Source organism: Oxyura jamaicensis, chromosome 17 (genome assembly GCF_011077185.1).
Source record: "Oxyura jamaicensis isolate SHBP4307 breed ruddy duck chromosome 17, BPBGC_Ojam_1.0, whole genome shotgun sequence".
Taxonomy (NCBI): domain Eukaryota; kingdom Metazoa; phylum Chordata; class Aves; order Anseriformes; family Anatidae; genus Oxyura; species Oxyura jamaicensis.
The window spans coordinates 4,434,169-4,454,131 of NC_048909.1; the positions used below are offsets into that span (position 1 = coordinate 4,434,169).

Genomic DNA, 19,963 nt, shown 5'->3' on the forward strand with positions numbered 1-19,963 from the left:
CCCAGCCAGGCTGCGTGAGAGCCTTGTACAGAAAGTGAGGGCACCCTGCTGAAACTGTGACATAGCCCAGATCTTGTGGAAATTCTCCTCTCTCGTTGCAAGCAGAAGCACAAGCAGGCCTGGCCTGGATGGGAGTTTGATGCAGCGGCTTCCCCTCCCGGCTGCTTTCGCCTCAGCTGAGAGCTGGCTGTGCATTAAAGCGAATGTTGCTTGCACTCAGGTCATGTTTCCAAGGTTCCCTTCGCAGTCATAAGGGCTGGAGATGCTTCCCTCCCTCCCCACACTCGTTCCTTAATTAAAGCTTAAATTCTGATGTCGTCACAGGACTGCAGGAGCAGGGCCTCAGGCAGGCACTTAGCACTCAGTGCTGTCAGCAGGACTTTGATTTAGAAGCCCAGAAAATACTTGGGAGAATCCCATCCCCTCACTGCACCTCAGCTGGAGTCAGAGCTGAGGACTGGCCTCTGGGGCAGGCTGGAGGCTTCGCCTGGGGCACAATGTGGGAATCGTCAGGGTGGAAGCCTGTGAGGTGCCATGGGTGGGAAATTGTGTGTGATCACCCCAGTCATGGAGCTTCAGCCCTGCATGGGTTTGATTTCATGCTGACAATAGGAGGAAAACCTTACCCAAGGGGCTGGCCCGAGCCCTTCTTCCCTCCTGCTCCAGGAAAAGCTGGTTCCTGGATTTCTTTTTGGAGGTGTCCTTGGGTTCTGTAACTGCATTTAATAGTTCAGCACAGGATGCCAGCCTGGATGGCTCTGACTGCCCCAGTGGGACGTGTTTTGTTCCATTTACAGAGGCTGGTGGGTGGCAATCAGCAAAAAAGAAAGGAAAAAGGAAAAAAAAAAAAAAGAAATAAAGAAAAAAACATACTTTCTGGAACCCAAGGGAAACATTAGAGGGATCCAGAAATAGAAAAAACCCTATAATAGGTACAGTCATGCCATCTCCCAGTGCTACTGGTGCCAGAACAAAATTATTCCGGTATGATTTTTTTTTTTTTTTTTTTTTAATGTAACAGCTTCTCTGCTGATACAAGCATCTGCTTGACTTAAAAGCGGAATTGATAATCTGCTCACCAGAAAAAAAAAAAAAAGAAAAAAATAGAAAAAAATATTTTTTTAAAAAAGTGAAGGCTTCTCCTTGGCTTGTTAGCCTTTAAAATGTGCTCCCAAGCCTGTGGTCTGCTGGTCTGAAGAAATCAGTGAGGAGCACATAGAGTCATTGCTGTGGCAGCAAGCTCGGAGCAGCCGTGGGAGGTGAGCAGGGGAAAGCTCTCCTCTTCCCTCAGAGGGGAGCAGACCCCCCCACGAAGGTCTCCAAGGGGCTCCCTCCCAGCCCAGCAGGGTGCAGAGCTCTTGGGAAAGGGGCAGTGACTCAAAACATTTGTCTGTGCTTCTTCTGGGCCTTGTTGGGAGGATGCTTAGAATATTTCACTCTGGGCTTAGAAGGGGGATTCCCGTGCTTGGGCCTGCAGCTCTGCAGAGCTGTGCTAAGCTCAGCTGATCCAGTGAATGGTTTACCTGGGTCAGCAGGCAGGGCAACCAGTTAGTGCTGTGTCTTGCTGGGCATGCAGCTCCTGTGCATGATTTTCTGCGGAGGAACTGGCCTGTCCTAGCCACAAACACCCTACCAGGACACAAACTTAGCAAGTAACATCACTTCTGCAGCATTTCCTAAGGCCTGGGCATGTGCTGCCAAGCGGAGATGAGGGGCTGCCCTTCCCCAGAGTTTGCCCAGCTGTTAGCAGCTCTGAGCCTATCAAAGCCTGGTGCCACTTATCCTTCCGCTTGCCCTCTATTCTCAAGAATATCAAAGAGAAGGAGAGGTGTGTCCTTCTGTCGACTCCTGCAGCTGCCAGGGCTGCTCGCGAGCCCTTGCCATCTGAATCCGAACGCAGCCAGCGCAGCTGCTCCTCCAGCCCCGACAAAGGCCAAGCTCCTCGCCTGCTCAGCCCAGCAGCTCCCAGGGCTCAGCGCTGCACAGCTCAGCCCCAGCCATTCCCTGCCATCCCTCCTGCCTCTCCTCCCCTCACACAAAAAGCTTTCCATAGGCAGGGCGGCTTTACATGCAAGGAACGTAACGAGGCCAGGCCCTGAATGGCATGAAGAATGAAGGCAGTGGCTGAAGGAGAGGCTGCGTGGTGGGGTGGGCTGCTTTCCACCCAGATCTGAAGGGCTCGAGCTTGCCAAGTGGCTGCGTTAGAGCTGGTGAGACAGGAATGCAAATCATGGCTCCCTTGTAAAGTTGCATAAACTTGTGGTAATGTCATTTTTAGATTAACATTTACATTGAGGACAACACTGGAAGGCTTCATTGTTTGCAAGCACTATGGAAATAGATTTAAATATTTTTGGTTTACACACATTTATTTACAAGGCATTTACTGATTACAAACCAATGTACATCACTCGTTTACATGCATAATGTAAACTATGGAGATTTTGTATTTTTTTTGCCATGCAGTGCCGTACAGATTCCCATTGCTCATTCCACTCAGAGGCAAGAGCCTCCTTTCATCTCAGCTCCCTCTGTCCTTCACTTGCTGCCTTGCCTCCCTGAAAAAAGCCTTGCCTCTGACTGGAACACATAAAAGTTGATGTCCCCTTTAAACAGATAGCATAAAAACCTAATAGGAAAACCTTGTCAGCAGAACTTCAGCATGACTAGAAAAGCCAAAGCTAAAATTAAAAAGCCTAACGGTGCCTATCAGGTTGTACCAGCGCAGTGCATCGCCTTACTGCTGTTTGAGAAGAACCTTCACGGAGATTTTGGGGATGCTTCAGGCATCCAAAAACAACTGGAACAGGACTAAAAGCTTGCCAGGATAGCTGTGTGAGAGAGGAACAAGTACTACAGGCATGCTGGATGGTTTATCTCAGTCAGTAGCACCTGGGTCTCAGCATCCAACTGAGTTTTGGACAAGCTTGAGACTTCCCACAGCAAAGCTGCAACCCCACTGCCTGTCCTGGCTGTGCTTGCCTTGCCCAGCAGTGCTGGTAAGACACACACACACATATATATCCTAGAATCCTATAAGTAACATATTTTATCCGAGGATGCTAAAAGCTGAACCCAAGGGACGGCAAATCTCAACACTGGGAAACTGTTAGATTTCAAAGTCTAAGGAGAGCCATTTATTTTTATTTTTTTAATCCTTCATAGTTTCAAGGACATAAAAACTATTTGCAAATTCAACACAAATGGAATGAGCAAGTTGAAAAGCAAACAGCTGAACCAAATACACTCAAAATCAAAGTGTTTCCCTTTTGACACTTTTAAGTGGCATTAGTTGGCTTTGTGTTTCAGGGTGAATTTTTATGCTTTAAAAATTGGAAAAAAAAATATTGGTTTTCACTGGATTAAAAAAAATGAAAACAAACAGCCAAGCTTAAACATACCACTGAGCCTAAAATGAAATGTTTTGATTTTTTCATTTTACTGAAAAGTTGAACAAACATCAGTTTCAGATCAACCCATTTTTAATGTTATTTTTCTTCTGTACAACCAGTGAACCACAAAATCAATTATTTGTGCAGCTCTAGTGACCAGTAGATTAAATTCAGTGCAATAGCGAAACAGCAAAAGGAGTCAATGAGGAGTGGAGAGATGGGAGAAAAAAAAAATAAACTGAAAAAAAAATGGTGAAAGCAGCTGTAATAGAGCTTGTCTCTGCCCAAACTTAGCATGCAGCTTCACAAATGCTTTAATACAACTCTAACCCACGTTGCTGCTGAAAGCAGCAGTCTCATCTGTCTCCTTGCTGCCTCCAACCATACAGCCATGTCCCTTCACTAACAGCCGAGTAAACAATCAACGAGACTGGAAAAAGTGATCTGGTGAAAATTAACTTTTTTTTTTTTTTTTTTTTTTTTTTTTTTCTCCTGTCAGCTTAGTTTTCTGCTGGATCAGTTCCTCTGTTGTGAAAATCACAGGTTTGAAAGAAACCTGACTGGTCTGGTCAAGAAAGGCAAAACTTCTATACCAGAAACAGGATCAAAACTCATGTTCATTAGCCAGATTGTGCAAGTCCAGTGCCTGAAATAAGAAATGAATTCTCCCCTCACTTAGAAATAACAAAATCTCATAACGCATGCAGCTGGACACCCAAACACGCAGCTTCACCAAGCCTGCTGCTGCGCAGGGCCGGGGCAGTGCTGCAATCACTGCAACAGACTCCCCAGCAGGTAAATTGGTGACTTCTCCTTGAAGTCAACAGCCTCATGTATTTATGTCACAGAGAATCTGGCTCCTTGTTTTAATCTGTGGTGCCGTAAAACTTTGAAAGTTTTGTGAGAGTTTTGTGAGACCAAATTATTTTTTTTCCTCTCTCTTTTTTTTTTTTTTTTTTTTTCTTTCTTCCAGAGGATGCTTTTCTGAATCTAAGCAGCAGAAAAGCATCTCACGTCATGGTAATTCTCTTCCTCTTTGCTGAGGGAATGACACATTGAGAGGGCACGTTGCTGCTCAGATTTGTGGGTTTTCTAGGACTAAATAAAAATCTCTAATGTGGCAAGGCTGCCTTTAGTAGTGCAAATCTCTTTATGAGCTCCCAGTTTAGTGTCCACTCTGAATCAGAGAACCAGGGAAACCACAGATTTGTTGGTGAGATGGGACCCTGGGGGTCTTTCATCCAACATCCCACTTGAAGCAGAGCTATCACCAGCTCGTGAGCACCACCAAGGGTGGAGAACCTCCACCTCTCCTGTCCCAGCTCTGCACCAGTAAAACAATGTCCTGGGGATAAAAAATAAGTTTTCTTCTCCCTGGACACCATCCCAAGCAATTTATGGCTCACTTGTGCAGCCAGTTACTCATGATCTGTCCTGTCTTGGGAGCTGTATTTTCTTTTTATATATCCAGGGACCTTACTGTAACTGGTGCATAAGTATTCGATTTTGTCCCATTTCTCTGTGGGTGGGGGGACAGGACAGGACTGGCTGGTCTGTGGGCACGTACATTTTATGGCATTTATCTCTCCAGTAATAAAGAGGAAACAGATAATGTCATCTCCCCTTCTAAGCTGGGGAAACTGAGGCACAAAGGAATGAGTTCACTTGCCAATGGCAAGAAAAAAAAAAAAAAGGGTAACACAACAATATAGCTCCAAGAAGTTGGCTGAAGCTATTAAATACCATGTGGTGATAACAGGAAAGGTTTCTGGTCTGAGCACCGCCCTAGTCCCAAAGTAAAGCCAAGCTGAGCTTCATCCATTTTCCAGCCCTTGTGCAGCATCTCTCACCCCAGGCTCTCACGACTAGGAACAACAACAGGGACAGTGATAATGAATATTCAGACATCCCACAAACCACTCACAGCATCTGCCATCCTATCTGCATTAGCATCTGAGTGCACAGATAATGATCAAAGCAACATTTTCCTGCCAGAGGCCCCCCTAAACCAGCCTTATTAGTGTGAATTGATGCTGATTAATGTGCCTCCTTCATGCAGTTGTACCTACCCCTACTGTCCATGATTCAGTATAAAACAGCCCCCACTTTGCTTGTCTTCCTCCTGATATCACATGCACGATGCAAACTTTGACTGAGGGCACCAGTAAAATCAGTTTGGACCAAATTTTCAAGAAAGAGTCCTAAGTTCTGCTAAAATACAAAACACAGAAGGAAGGAATGAGCCTTTGGAGACTGTGACACAAGCTGCCTTTTTGTGCCAGGATGTTTCTAGGCATCCTATGAAAAGATATCGGTAGCTACGCTGCTGTACAGCAGCTCTGCCCATGCGGTGTATTAATAGCCGTGCTACCCAAAACAGGCTCTTGCTTGCTGCTGACAGATATTTGGACTTCACCTGTGATGGAAGAAGGTTTGCATTTTTTAATCTGATGCTGCTTCTTTTTTAAAGTCGCCTGTAAAAATTAGAAAGTGCTGCGTGTTGCCTTACGCTGCTGCGTAACATTGAGAGTGGCTTCCTCTCGGTGGGTTTCCAGTGTAAATGACACGCTCCTAATGTGCTGTGTCCACACTCCTGCACAGCAAGACACTGGGGAAATCACCACTAAACTGGCGACAGCATTTCGATTAGGGACGGGTGAGGTCCTCTTGCCTGTTTTCACATCCACTGAAAAACCTCGGGCATGGTGGCTGGTTTGAGATCTGCTGCTCTTGGCCTTGGGAGAGGAGCGGCGGTCAGGGCAAACCTCGTCCAACAAAATTTCAGGTGCCAAAGGAACTGACTGAGGGACAGACCAGCCAACCAAAAAAAAAAAAAAAAAAAAAAAATCTGGGAGAAAAGGAGCATTGAAAGAGAAAAGAGTGCAGAAACTCCCATTCTCTAAGTGGGCTGCTTTCTGGAGGAAAGTAGAGTCACCCTCACTGCAGGATATATGCTGCCCTTGGGCCAGTCTAGTGCAAAGAGCAATTGAGAGACATCATTTGGGAGGAAAGAGGCTTCTGTGCTGGAATTAAGTAGCTGACAAAATCCCAACAGCTTTACAGATTTTGAAGTCAATTTAAGGATCCCGCAAAATGAGATTTTCCCCTCGTGGCTTTCGGTAAAATGACAGGTTCTGGAGGGGAGGCTCCAAGTCCAGCCTTAGCCACTGGGAGCTCCGCTAATTCACCACAGTGAGGCTGATTTGGGCACTGCTTAAATAATGCATGGGCCTAATTTTTAAGTGATCAGCCCTGCAAACCGGGCCAGATATTAAAAGGAAATAACCCTCCGAGTCCGGCCAGCCCCATACCTAATGGCTCCACCTGCTCAGCTGAAGGACCCGAGGGCTTCCCCTCTCCACTGCTGGCTGCAGTGGGACCTAAAAGCCAGTCCCAGAGCATTTCCACTCACCTCCCAGATACCAGACCGTGATGTACGGCCAAGAGATGCCTCCTATGTGCCCTTTGCAGTCTTTCCACCTCCCTCTGGACCCTGTGTCTAACCACTTCCACCAGGTTGTCTCACCTCCAAATATTTCTGTGAATGACTTCTCCAGCATTGCCTCTGCTTGTGACCATTTGCAAGACCCTTGTGAGACCCCTCCCCATGCCCCAGGCCTCCCACACGTGCAGATGCTGCTGTCCATGCCTCCCGTGTGCACAGAGGTTTCACACTGTTCTCCCTATGCTCGAAGTCTCTCTGATAAATACTTTGGCAATATCCAGCAGAAATAGAGAAACACAGATCCTTTTTCACTTCCCATGTATAAAATTCACACTGAACTAAGATAAACCTTCAAATTCTTAGCAGTCTCCCACAGACCAAAGGGGAATTTGCTCCTCACTCCATAGCAGATAAAACTACAAATCACAGGTTTCACATTAAAGCAAGATTTTAGCTCCTTTACTAGGATGGGAACAGCCGTGTCTGCTCCGGGTGTGAATTCTCCGTCGCAGGAAACCTTTCACGAGAGGTTGCCCACAAACCTGTCAGATGCACCACAGGTACTGGCTGAGCCCGCCTAGGGGGAGGAGGCATGGATTAGATGACCTCTCAAGGTCCTTCCAGCCCCTTTTCTCCATGATTCTCCGAGACAGGATCCCTGGCTTGATGGATCTCTGCCCTGACCTACCCTGACAGCCCTCAGAGGTGTCTGAATACATCCATTGCATGCATTTCCCTCCCACTGCAGCTCCTGTAGCCTGCTGGGGTGGTGTTTGGGGCTGGAGAGCTCTTTAGCAAAGTGCCGAGCTGCTGCCAGGGCACTGCATGGGGCAGAGGAGCACAGCCCCAATCCAGCAGGGCAGGGGGGAGCCAGGGTTATCCACAACCAGCAGGAAAGTCTTTTTGAAATAGACATCTTTTCACTGCTCCTCTGTGTGAGCAAAGACTGTGAGATGTCCTCAGAGGAAGCACGGCAGCATTATTTCTACTTTTTGCGGCTGTTGTCCCCCAGGCTGTTTGGAACGAGGAGGACAAGCCAGGACAATGTCTTCAACCCATGCTAACCTGCCCCTGCTCCGCAGGCTGGTGTGAGGGGAGGGGATGCTGTGCTCCCCGCAGGCCACGATGGGACAGGCAAAACTCATTTTTCTTCCCCACACGTTGATGATGTCTCGCATGTTGCTGCTACCCTGCAAGTGCTTTTGGCTTTCTGCCCATGGGAGAAAGCTGCCTGCACACACGTGGTTTTCAGCCCCCCCGACCCCCAGCAAGCACGTGTGTGTCTATGAATGTGTGTGCCAGTAGGCTATTCCCTAACACTTTCCTACCCACTAGTTTGTGTAGCTACATTTGCAAGTGTCTTTCCAAAGCACGATGGGGATATATAATTATGGAAATGTGCACATGTCTATGAGAGTTTGGTCTTTGGGTTTTAGCCCAAATCTCATGATTCTTACTGGCTTATTCCCCCTCCTTCCAAAGTGCCTGCTGCTGTAATAGGAGGCTCACATGAGCACCCCAGCTTTTCATATTCAAATAACAAAAAGATAAGTATGTTTCTGGATATCACAGCTGCCAAGAAGCACTTGAAACAGGCAACAACAAAGGCTTGAAAAACCTAGAAGGCAAAGGAAAATCCAAATTCTGCCTATTTTCTGTAGTTTTTTAATTGAATGACTTTCAAACCAAGCTCACAGTTCTGGAGGCAAGTCTGACTCATGCACAGAGATCATCTGCAGAGGCCTGCAGTAAGAGGCACACAGCTAGGGCGCATGCATGGCAGTGTGAGAACTGCCGTACCGACGTGCGCCTTGTATTTGTCTGTTATTGCCATGTGAACCTTAAACCGTTGGCAGAGCACATATGTGAATTTCATACAGATGCTTGGTCTGCCCACTGGGAGAGATCTGAGAAACTTGCTTGTGAACCTGACTTTGAATTTTTGGCCTATCCCAAAAAGTGCACCCACACCTGTGGTCTTTTTCATCTCAATCTACATTGTGCACACTGCCAGGGCACTGCGGTGCCTTCATCTCATGATCAGAGCACTACATCCGAGCCTCTGAAGCAATCTGCATTGCCAGCTGAGGGCTGTGGGGAACCAGAGAAGCGTCTCCAGGTGGAACAGGCACAGTGGCGCATCCCCTCCATCGACTAGGTTGCAAGCTCAAGGGAGCTGGCCAAGTTCCCACCACCGCACAGCTATGGGAGCCACAGGAAACCAACGTACCTGTATATTTTATATCTGGTTGTAAATCCTTGACGATGTCTTTCCACAAAGGATAAGTAGCTCCGCGAGTGGTGGAAGGGCCCCCTGTCTGAAATAAGCCAATCAAACTCCTTGGAGACATGTTGGTTGGTGGCAGCGGGGTCCTGGTGGGAGGGCTGTACTAGTATATGGTCCCATATAAACAGGAGGTAGAGGAACTCAACAAGCCTCCAGTTCATGCTTTTCTGTCTGCCTTTTTCCTCTCATTCTTGCTCCATTCTGTGGAGTCCTGTTGACAAAGAGAGGGAAGAGGGGGAAGGAAGGAGAGAGAAAGAAATGGAGGGAGGGGAGGGAGAAGGGAGAGAAAGAGAGAGTTTAGAAATGGGAATTGCTTTGATCCTTTGACAACTGTCTCTCAGCGTAAAAAAGACATGAAAAAATCACATTTTAAAAGCCTTCAGTCTGCCTGTGTTACTGCTTGGACTATCTGGCAGTGTTTTATTCACACCTAAGTGGTGCCTTTAACCTCCTGAGCACATACCACCTTTGAAATAACCAGGTCCCGACCTGAGCCATCCTCACCCCAGCTTTTCCATCATTTCCCTCATGAAGTTATCCGCAGAGTCGCAAAGAGGACTGAGGGCTGGGTGCAGAAGGTGGCCGCACCCTAGGATACAATTACCCATTTATTGTCCCTTTAATGCTGTGCCAGATAAATGTGTATTCTCCTTTCATGTCTCTCTGATGATCTGTAATCCATACTCCATGCAACCTGAGCAATCTATAAAGACCCAGCTCTTGCTTTTAAAGTGTTGCCAAAAAAGAAATAAAACAAAATAATTACCCAGGTTTCAGCGACGAGCGCATGCGGACACAAAGACACACACGCACATACACACACAGCCACACGTGGCTCTGAAATCCTGCCAAACTCTGAAAGATAAAAATCACCCCAACCTGCTTCCCTGCCGGGGTGCTTGGGAGGTATGTGTTTGGAGGAGGGGATCGGGTCTGTTGCTATTGGGATCACAGTAGGACCTCGGGGCTCTTTCTAAGATCGAGGCTCATGCTGAGCATGCATATTGAGCAGTGGGAGATTTACTAGGGAGCTTACGGGGATGCTCCCCAGCACCTGGTGCAGGGCACGCCGTCCATCACGTGCAAACCGTGGCTGCGGGCAGCCCTGCTATGAGGCAGCTCCTCTCCCCAATGTGCTCGATGTCTGAACAGACAAGACATATGATGAGTGGGAGGGGAAACAGAGGGGTGAAATGCCTTGCCAAAGGTTACGCAGCAAGCCATGGATACAGCTGGAAGAGAGCCCTCGTCTCCTGACTCCCATTTCCAGCGTTTCAGCCGTTAGATCATCCGCCTCCGCAGTCAAGCTGCTGGCACAGTGCCCCTCTCCAAACGGAGCCGTGTGCTCCACCGGTGGAAGGGGAGCAGCTCGGTTTGTCAGCACCTGTGCCCAGCACCCAACCCCTTCCCTTCGGCTTGCTAACCGGGACACCGAGGGGAACACAGCAGCAGCCCAGTGTGCTGGGTTGTGCTCCCTGTTCATCAGAGCCGAACATCCTTGTTGCTGGGAGCTGCTGACGTGGTTTTGAAAAACCCCGCTCCCCACGCAGGACCTGTTCCTCCTCCTGCCCACCTCCTGTCCATCTGGCTGCCTTGCTGAGTTTTGTGGGGTTGTGCCAGCATGGTGGGGATGCCCAGGCAGAGCAGCCTTGAAGCCATGGCCCTCACTCTGGGAGTACAAACCTAGCCAAAAGTTGTCCTCAGGACAGCTGATTGCCCACACATTTCTGCATTAATATAGCTCACAGAGCCTGGAGCTACTCTGTAAAAGGAAGAGAAATCAGGCTACGCAGAGCTTACAACCAAGAGTTTTAGTGTCAGGCTTATTTGTACATCTCCAGCAACCCTGCTGGTTGGGAGTCTGAGTCCACCACAAGCACTCTGAAAGTCTGCATTCCCAGGGGAAAAAGGTCTTGCCAAAAACAGGTTACACTGTGGTTTGTTAGAGGCCCCACACACATTTGCAGCATTGCACGTGGAGGTGAGAGCCTGCCTGCTGCAAGCACTGTGGTACGGAGCAGAGGGCATCAGCATCATGGTTGGCGTGGCCATCTCCTTGACTCCAGGAGCTTTCTCTGGAAAAAAAGCAAAGATACAGCCCGTGGCAGCGAGTGCACATCTCCTGCGCGGGTGTATCGGAGCTGGGAGTGCAACGAGGAGCACAAGAGCCGAGTGTGCGCGCGCGGCGGGGCGCGTGGGAGGCCGCACGTGTGCACAGCATGTGCCTGTGGAGCTGCGGCGAGCTCAGCAGCGCTTGACAAAACAGAATTGTGTAAAGTCTAGTTAGAAACGACAGTCAGCTGTTGCATTGCATGAAGAAATTAAAAAAAAAAAATAAGTATGGGAAAGCCAACGAATGTTCACTTTTTTCTGTTGGGCACATATAAACTTCTTTCCAATTGCAGATAGAATATTACTGTTATTAAACCTAATGGCACCTGTAGCTCCTGACTGAGGAGGTTGTACCTATTCTGGAGACATTTTTAATATTAGCCTTCACCACCAACTCCCATTTCTGCCACAGACAGGACAGATCTCAGTGCTTTAGTCCCTCACCTCTAAGAAAGGAGCAGTACTACTTTACCTTAAAAAAACAAACAAACAAACAAACAGGGTTTGGGGATTCTTGCCCCACATCGAGGGGCACACAGCATATTCCCAGTGGGGTATGGTGTGGGTCTGCTTCCACTCACAGTGGTCATGAACCTGACATGTCACTTGGAAATTCTCTCAGCTACTTTCCACTGTGGGTATTTCCAAATTCCAGCTCAGGAGATTTTTTCTCCTGCTTCTCTGTTCAGGCTGCTTCTCTGCCCCACTGCTCGTTGTATGCCCACAGCACTCTGCCATCACAGGCACACGGCTGCAAGCTCAGCATATTCACTGCTAGACAGGTACGTAGGTTTGCTGCTGATAATGATCTGTGCACATCCTCCTCACCGTCTTGGTTGTCTGTTCATTAAACTCTTCCATAACTACTTCCTTCATCAGCCAGCCTGGATCAGTTTTCCTTTAAACATTTCACTTCCTATTGAATTTCTATTGCAGAGAGGAAGGGAGCTCTTACATACCAAAGTGAAGTGATAGCTCACCTCCAGCTCCCAGCTCAGTGCAAGCATAAACAGAAATATAAGAACAACCAAATGAAGTGGGCTTCAGAGAAATCCCACAGTGTCCTTCTGTATGTGAGCAGCATACACTGGGGAGATTTCAGTTTATAACAGAGAGGAGATATTCACTAATTCCCCCCACACACATCTTCATCCTCCCTTCCTTTCCTGTTAGGCTGAAGTTAGAATCAGGATGAATAGAAATGCAATGACTCTTAGCCAGGGGTTAAGACATGTCAAGAACATGCCTTGAGACCACAAGAAGTGGCCACCTCTCCCACCTGGAAGCTGGATACTGGAGGTGTCAGTGCTGAGAGCAGGGACTGGTGCCTGAGGCAGTGAGGGTAGTAGAGCACAACTGGGTCTAGATGACTAGCACACAACCACCTTTAATTTTTTATTAGTATCTTTTTCCCCCCTGTAGCTTCTGTAGAGATGCTGTTTTGTGTTAAATATTAATACACACCACGGGGCTGGTCCCCATGGAAGCTATAAAGCTTGCTAAAGTGGGACTATTTTGTGTCTAAGGCAATAATGTGAGGTCTATTCAATCTAACTCCTAACAAGTTTGAATCTGAAATTAATATGTTATGTGGCGTTATGGGGCTTCACTGATGTAAGATATGTTCTGGGGATTGTGCAAGGCGGATGGGAGAAGAAGAGGAAGGGGGGATGTATAGTATAGAGCCTTTGGGAGATGGGAGAAGAAGAGGAAGGGGGGATGCATGTATAGAGCCTTTGGGTAGGAGACCCAAGACAAACTAAAAGCTAAATCTGTCACAGAAGCAATCTCTGCATTAAAGGACAGCCTTTGTAGAGGAAGACACTGGCTTTTGATCCAGGAAGCCAACATTCTGCTCAATTCTGCACAAGACACACTCAGTGATCATGGGCAATGCCCTTAAATGTATTATTTCCCCCCTTCACTTTCCTATTATCAGCTTGGGCATACAATAGTATTTGTCAGACTGATTTGCAATCTTGTTGGAGAAGCCATTGTCTGAGGATAGCACTTAGCAAAATGCAGCCCTGCCGGCCACATGGCTCATTAGGTGTTCATGTCCTAAAAGCAATGAAAGACAACCACCTCAAGGTGTCAGAAAGCTTTGCAATGCAGCAGCTAAATAATAATAATAATAATAATAATAATAATAATAATAATAATAATAATAATAATAATAAGCTACGAAGCCTGTGCCCACTCTGGAGAATTACACAGTGCTGTAGTGGTCTGGGTCCTTTTGGTTCATCTCAACAAGCAAGATGATGCAATTACCATATCTGTTGATAAACATGATCAGCTGGTGAGCCAGGACATAGGTTCAAGTTCACAGTAAATAAGTGCTGGGATAAGAAAATGTGAGAAGTACTGATTCTGAGGCACATAACAATCAGTTTCCAGCATTGTCCATCATGAAGGCACATCTGTCAGGGTAAATGGAGATTTCTGTCACAACCCTTTTTAGGGAGGCAGTTTAAAAAGGCCTTATTCTAATCAGAATTCAGCCTGGAATATTAAATGTTCCTTGTCTTATAAGTCTTCAGGATTCTTGGAGGAAAAATAGGCAGGTGCTTTCTGTAAAGAGCAAGTTGTATTTGAATGTACACTTAATTTCATTGTGATTGATATCTGTGTGTTAATTATATTCTATTTTGGGCAATACCTTTGCTGTCACAAGGCAGTGCCTTTTATCCAAGGAGTTCAAATTGAATTAGAGACATTAATTAAAGCTCTCAGCACTCTAGTAAGGCAGGCAAGTGCTGTTACTCCCATTGTTTCTTGAAATAAGAAGAAAGGAATAAAGCTGGGTGTCTACTTAGCCACTTAAAAGGTAATTTTTATACAGCGGGGTAGCTCAGAATGGTAGATTTTACAGAAAACGATACTGTGAAAACAGATTCTTGTTGGGGAGGCTGCGTAGCCCCAGATCACTGCTGTAAATGGGAAGGCAGAGTGCAGGAGTTGGCTGTCTGTTGCTTGCTCTGAACACTACACTTTGCCTCTGCCTCCTGGGATTTTCTACCTTTCTTCTAACCTCTGTACCTTTCATTTATCCCTTCTATTAGAGTCAAATTGATCTTGCACACATCCCTTCTGTTTGCTCACGCTCATTGTTGTAAACTATTTCCATCAGAAATGTAGACTTGGGAAAGAGAAATTACCGAACACATTATTTTTAGTAAAGAAATAAGTCCCCTATCTCTTTAAGCTTCATGCACCGATAATTCTTTCTTGTGTCCCACATTTGGTTCTTGGCAGGTTGAGAGGGGTTTCTGCCTGCTGCCGTTTAACAGAGGGAAGAGGCTAACAATTGCTATTTGTATCTGAAACGCTTCTGTTCTGCAGCAACTTCACATGCTGCTTTAGGATGCTGATAAATTAGTAAAAGACTGAAGTGTCAAGGGAGAGATGAAATAGCCTATGTTAGTTTAGAGCTTGACCCTGCAAAGTGACAAACATCTGACCTCATTTCAACAAACAGCTTAAGTGCATGCTTAATTTTAAGTGTTTTTACCTTCTCCTAGATTTTATTCAACATCCTCTGCTTTAAGTACACTCACATTTCTGCTAGACAGGTAACTACTGCCCTACATCTTTAGGGTTTCACTCTTGGTAGGTCACTGGTTGCAGCTGGAGCAATAATATTTATGTCTTGCACCTGATTCAGAGGGGGAATTGCTGGAAGGTAGCTCCTGCCCATGGAGCAGCTTTAGCTGTCCTTTGGAAATGCTGGCCAGCAATACAGCCAAACTGAGAACATCTCTTGTGTGTCAGGGAAACAGGGAACGGGGATGGAAAGGGACTGGGAAACCAATCTTTCAGGGTTTGTTAAGTCATACAAAGTTCTGCGGATAAACCTGAGCCCTGGGAAGACAAAAAAATAGCCACTTTTGCCCTGGGGGTCTTAGTGGCTCAAGCTGCAGAGCAGTCAGCAATGGAACCACAGTTCAGCAATTGCTGTGACTTTCGATCAGTGTCTAAATTTGCACTTATTCTTTGCCCACTCTATTTTGAAATGGGTGTGAGCAGTTAGACCTGAGGGATATTCATCAGCTGAGATGTTTTTGGGTGAGAAAAGGCAAGCAAGGGGGATTAGAAATTCCTCTCCTAAAATACTGATACAGTTTTTAAATGCACTTCAACTTCTCCAAATTGTTCATGCTGAAAGAAATAAAAGAAATAATGATTGGGTGATATGAATGTTTTAGTTTTAAGAGCACCAAGGGGACACATTTCCAAATTTCCATTCGAAACTGCTAGGGGTACTTTTCCCCTTTTGAGTTGTCCTTCTAGCCTCTTATGACAGCACAGTGATAAAAATATTTCTTTTGACCCTAAATGAATTGGAGGAAATAAGGCCTTTTTCTTTGCAGTTTGTCAACACATTGCTTACAACTTGTCAGAATATGCAGTGAACCAAAAACACCCTACGTATCCTTTGTTATTAATGCAGTTCAACCAGCAGCCTAAAGGAAACCATTTTTTGTGCAAAAACTCTAATTGCTCCCTGCCTATAGCGAAGTGAGAATCACACTGGTAACAACTAGGTGCCTTATTTCAGCTCATTTGTCCCCACACTCCAGCTAATTATAAACTACTGATGTTCTTATGATGAGGATCAGAGGCAGCTTGAAAATGAAGAAGTGTGGCAGGAATGTGATCTCCACCAAGTCGTAACATCAGGTGATGCTGGACAGTGTTAACAGAGGGAATTAAACTTCATTAGACCTCACTGTGAATCGACTAGCCGAGATGTCAAAGACACTGCTCCGAAATCCAGGATCCACAGAGGCTTGGTTCAGGACTCTACTTAGAAAGAGGATCCATTTAACAGTGCTTGGTAGATCAGGAACTGAATTTAAAGTATCTTCTGCACGTGTATGCTGATATGGGATGAAGAATGAAATTTTGAAGACAGTCCTGCTGAATCTGGGACTGCAATGGTATCGTGCTAGGTGCTGTACAACCAGGAAGGTAGTCCATGCCCCAAAAAGCTTACAATCTAATTAGAAGACCAAGGACACCAGATGGTCAGGGACAGATGGGGGAACACGAGGGAACAGTGAGATAATACCGCTCAGCGGGCTGCGGAGCAGTGGTGTCAGCACACCAGCAGCCCTACCGTTGGCAAGATTTTGATAGCTATTGTCATAAATGAGAGTTATAAATAGGGAGGCTGGATAATGAGCTAGCTTTGTAGATGTTTGTGAGGAACTCCTCTCATTTGTGAAGTGGTAGAGATAGAATGAATATAGATGGTAATAATAATGATAAATTGCACTTTTCTGAGCTGCTTATTAAGAAAAAATATGGTGGGTGGTGAGCAGTGATTTCTATTAAACAGTGCCCCTGAACTTGAAATTATTCCTACTATTATTAAATTATTGTCCAAGCTGGTCCACTTCCCCATAATTTCATTTTAAGTTACACAAAAATGCAGCTCTGCTTTCTGTCTTCCTCAGTATTTATACACCTTATATCAAAGTCCAGTAATCTCATAAGTGTTAATAGGTTTTTATCCTTGCAGTAGCTTTAGGAGATCGGGAAATGCTGTTTTTCCCATTCTGCAGAATGGGAATTGAGACACGGGGTAGATTAATGGCTTGCCCCAGATCATTTCTTAAGTGCTCCAGGAATTCAACCCAAATCTCTTAAGTCTCAGCTCAATGTTACATCTCCTTGCAGTACCCTTCCTACGCACCTTCATGCTACTGTTCCAGAATTAGCTAAGACTTGCCACAGAGCTGCTTAGATTTTTTTTTGAATTGCTCATTTTCATGTCAGAAAAATGCCAATTCATCAAAGGCAAAACACTTTGTAGAAATTTGTTGATTTAAGGGAAAAAAGCATTTTGATAAAGTCAGCTTTTCTTCAGAACAGAATGTGTTGAGTTTTCTATTTGGAAAGGATCGGTTCAAGATTGTGTTTTGTTTTTCATTACATGTTGAGTAATATACGTTAAAAATCAAAATGAAGTGTTTTCTTAAACAGTATGTTTTGACTGAACCAAAATAAATTTTGTAATTTATGCACAAAGAAAATGTCCAAATTCATTTAATACTTCTGTTGCATGTTGGAATAAGGAGTTGTATGAACACCTGCAAACTCTGCACAATAAACTGAACAACTGAATAAAAATCTTAATATTTTCTGCCATTTCTACTGGAAAACTGAGACAGTAATCTGAAAACCGAGTTCAAAGAGGTCTGGGTCAGAGTCCAGAAACCCTGCTTCTTGCTTTCGTGCCTCCTCCACTCTGTGTGCCTTGCCTTTCTAATATACTCCATTGCAACAATTTGGACCTGTAAGAAGAGAGCTAGAAGGAGAAATACCTTCACCAAATCTGCCCTGAAGAGCAATAATTTAATGTTAAGATCAAAAGATCAACTGTTATCCCACTCCTGACGTTCTCTGAATTATTTTTATTGTTCTGAAGTTCATTCCTGGGCAGGCACTATTCCACCACAGCCACATGGAGTGATCCCTGGGAAATGCAAGCAGACAGTGCTTATTTTGGTATGCCAGCAATCTGAGCATATCTAATGATCCTTGCAACTTATGTGTCTTCCTGTGTTTCTTGCCCCTCAGAAAGGAGCAGAGTTCTTGACCAGGGTTTTTCCATTTCTCAGCTCTGGCTGGAGGAGCACAAGGGGTTAAAATCCTCACACCACTGCTTCTCCTGGTACAGCTCCTGCTGCTTGGATAATGACAGCCCTGCCTGCCAGGATGAAAAGCCCCATTTAACTCGGAGCTTCCTATGGGCACCAGGTTCTGCCACCGTTCACGCTGGATGATGCCAGCGGAACCAGGGGCAGATGAAAATGGGAGGGAAAAAGGACCCCGAGTTGTTGGCTGCAAATTCTGGCCTCGAGCAGATCTGCCTCTCTTATCAGATGGGGTGAATGAAGAATTTGCTGCGGCTGTAAAATCTCCATGAATTTAGCCACACCAGCTCCTGCAGCCACTGCCTGAGCCCGTTGTGCAGCAGTCCTGCCAGGCTGAGACCTCACGAGCACGGCTTGGGTTTTGTGGAGGAACAGAGCTGGAACTGGAACCAGCGTTAGGCTAACTGGCTACTGCAGTGATGTCATGGATGCCATCCAACGACTGAGAGGTGTGCTACATGAATCTCTCATTGATTTAAGGATTTAGGAATAATTTTTTACTCCATAGAGCCCTGGTCTGAGGGTGTTTCAGCTCTTTCTACTGTTCTGCCTCTCCACACAGGAGTTGTATGCACATTTGTCCACAGGAGCTTAAATTCAGACTAAATATGAGGTAAAATAGCCCCACTTTTTTTTTTTTTTGGCAGCTTCTGAAATAGAAGCCAGAAATCTTGAATGCTGGTCTCCTGCACCAGGCATGCATCCATGCAGCACAGGTTCTGCTGGAAGGTCTATTGAAGTCAATGAGCCTTGGGTTGGATCTCATTGCAAAAAGATAATCAAATATCATATTAACTCTTAATTTGGAACAGCGTATTAAATTAGAAGCTCAAATTAACCTGAAACTGCATTTATATAATGAGAAGATTTAAAATCTGTGCATCATGAAGGTGGGAGAATTCCTAGCCAAAGCTGTTTTCAGCAGCTTTGAAACCCAGTGCCAACCTACCTGCAGTGCTGCGTTTAGCCTATTCTATAAGCCCTAGTTTGGGGATTTTCAATGAGGAGGAAGGATGCATGGAAAATCAAGCCATCTCCTACTTACTAGTATTAATCTTTCAAGCACAGAAGGGTTGTTACTAGCTGGACCCCAACCAGTGCCAAGAACTGAAAAATCCCAGAGGATACTGAGAATCTGCACTGGCATCTGACCATCACAAATAATAACCTCTTCCATCAGTGCATTGACACAGATTCTCTGAAAACTGAAGGAACTCAGTCCTCTCTAGGTTTAGATTCCAGAACCACTCAGGGCTGAGCTTCTCGAATATTAAAGCAGTTTGGTACCCGAGATTCAGGCCACCTGTATGTGTGAGTTTTATTTATTTCCTTCTTTGAGATTGTTCTGCTCTGTGCTAAATCCATCTTGTGACCACCTGGAGCGTTTGAGAGTCTTGGCTGTGATGCTTGTCTGTTTAGATAGACTGTAAGTAGAGCTGGTCAAAAAATTTTGACAGAACAGTTTTTCGCAGGAAAACGCAGTTCTCTTGAAATCGAAACGTTGCATGGGAACATGTCAATTTTGACAAACTTTTTTATGTTTAAAGTGTCAAAACAAATCATCCTGATTTTCTCTCCTCATTTCAGTTATACTGAAATGTTTCATTTTGAGGAGATAAACATGTTATTTTTATGTTGTTTCAATTAATTTGCTTTGACATTTTTATTTATTCTGCATTGTGTTGATATATGTTTTATATGTTTAAAGTATATACTGCAGAAACTATTTTGTGGTGTTTTAGTTATTATATGTATTATCCTTACACTGTGCTGAATATTTCCCATAGCATTTTAGCGCTATAGAAGCAGAGGATCTTGATGACCTCCAGTAATTACTTTTGAAATTTTTGGCCATAAGAGATTTGTGAGAGCAGGATTCTGGTTCAAAATGCAGTTTTAAAAACAAAACACAAATAGCACAAATCAAAAGGCGAGAATTTCCTGAGGAAATAGCGTGTCCATTTTCCAAGCAGATCTGTCAGCTCAGTGACTGCATAGCACAGCTCGGGTCCCCTCTGCACATGACAAATCCAACTTCTCTGCTTGCTTAAAAAACAAAAAA

At 45.3% G+C, this 19,963-nt stretch overlaps 1 protein-coding gene across 1 annotated transcript in view; it reads right to left on the minus strand.

The window, feature by feature from the left end:
• BRINP1 (BMP/retinoic acid inducible neural specific 1) overlaps window positions 1-19,963 on the minus strand; it is an 86,533-nt gene that overhangs the window by 48,368 nt on the left and 18,202 nt on the right. The window contains exon 2 of the mRNA XM_035341936.1: window positions 9,068-9,335. Within this exon, the coding sequence (XP_035197827.1) occupies window positions 9,068-9,285 (218 nt within the window). The 5' untranslated portion in view covers window positions 9,286-9,335. The remainder of the gene's footprint in view (window positions 1-9,067; window positions 9,336-19,963) is intronic.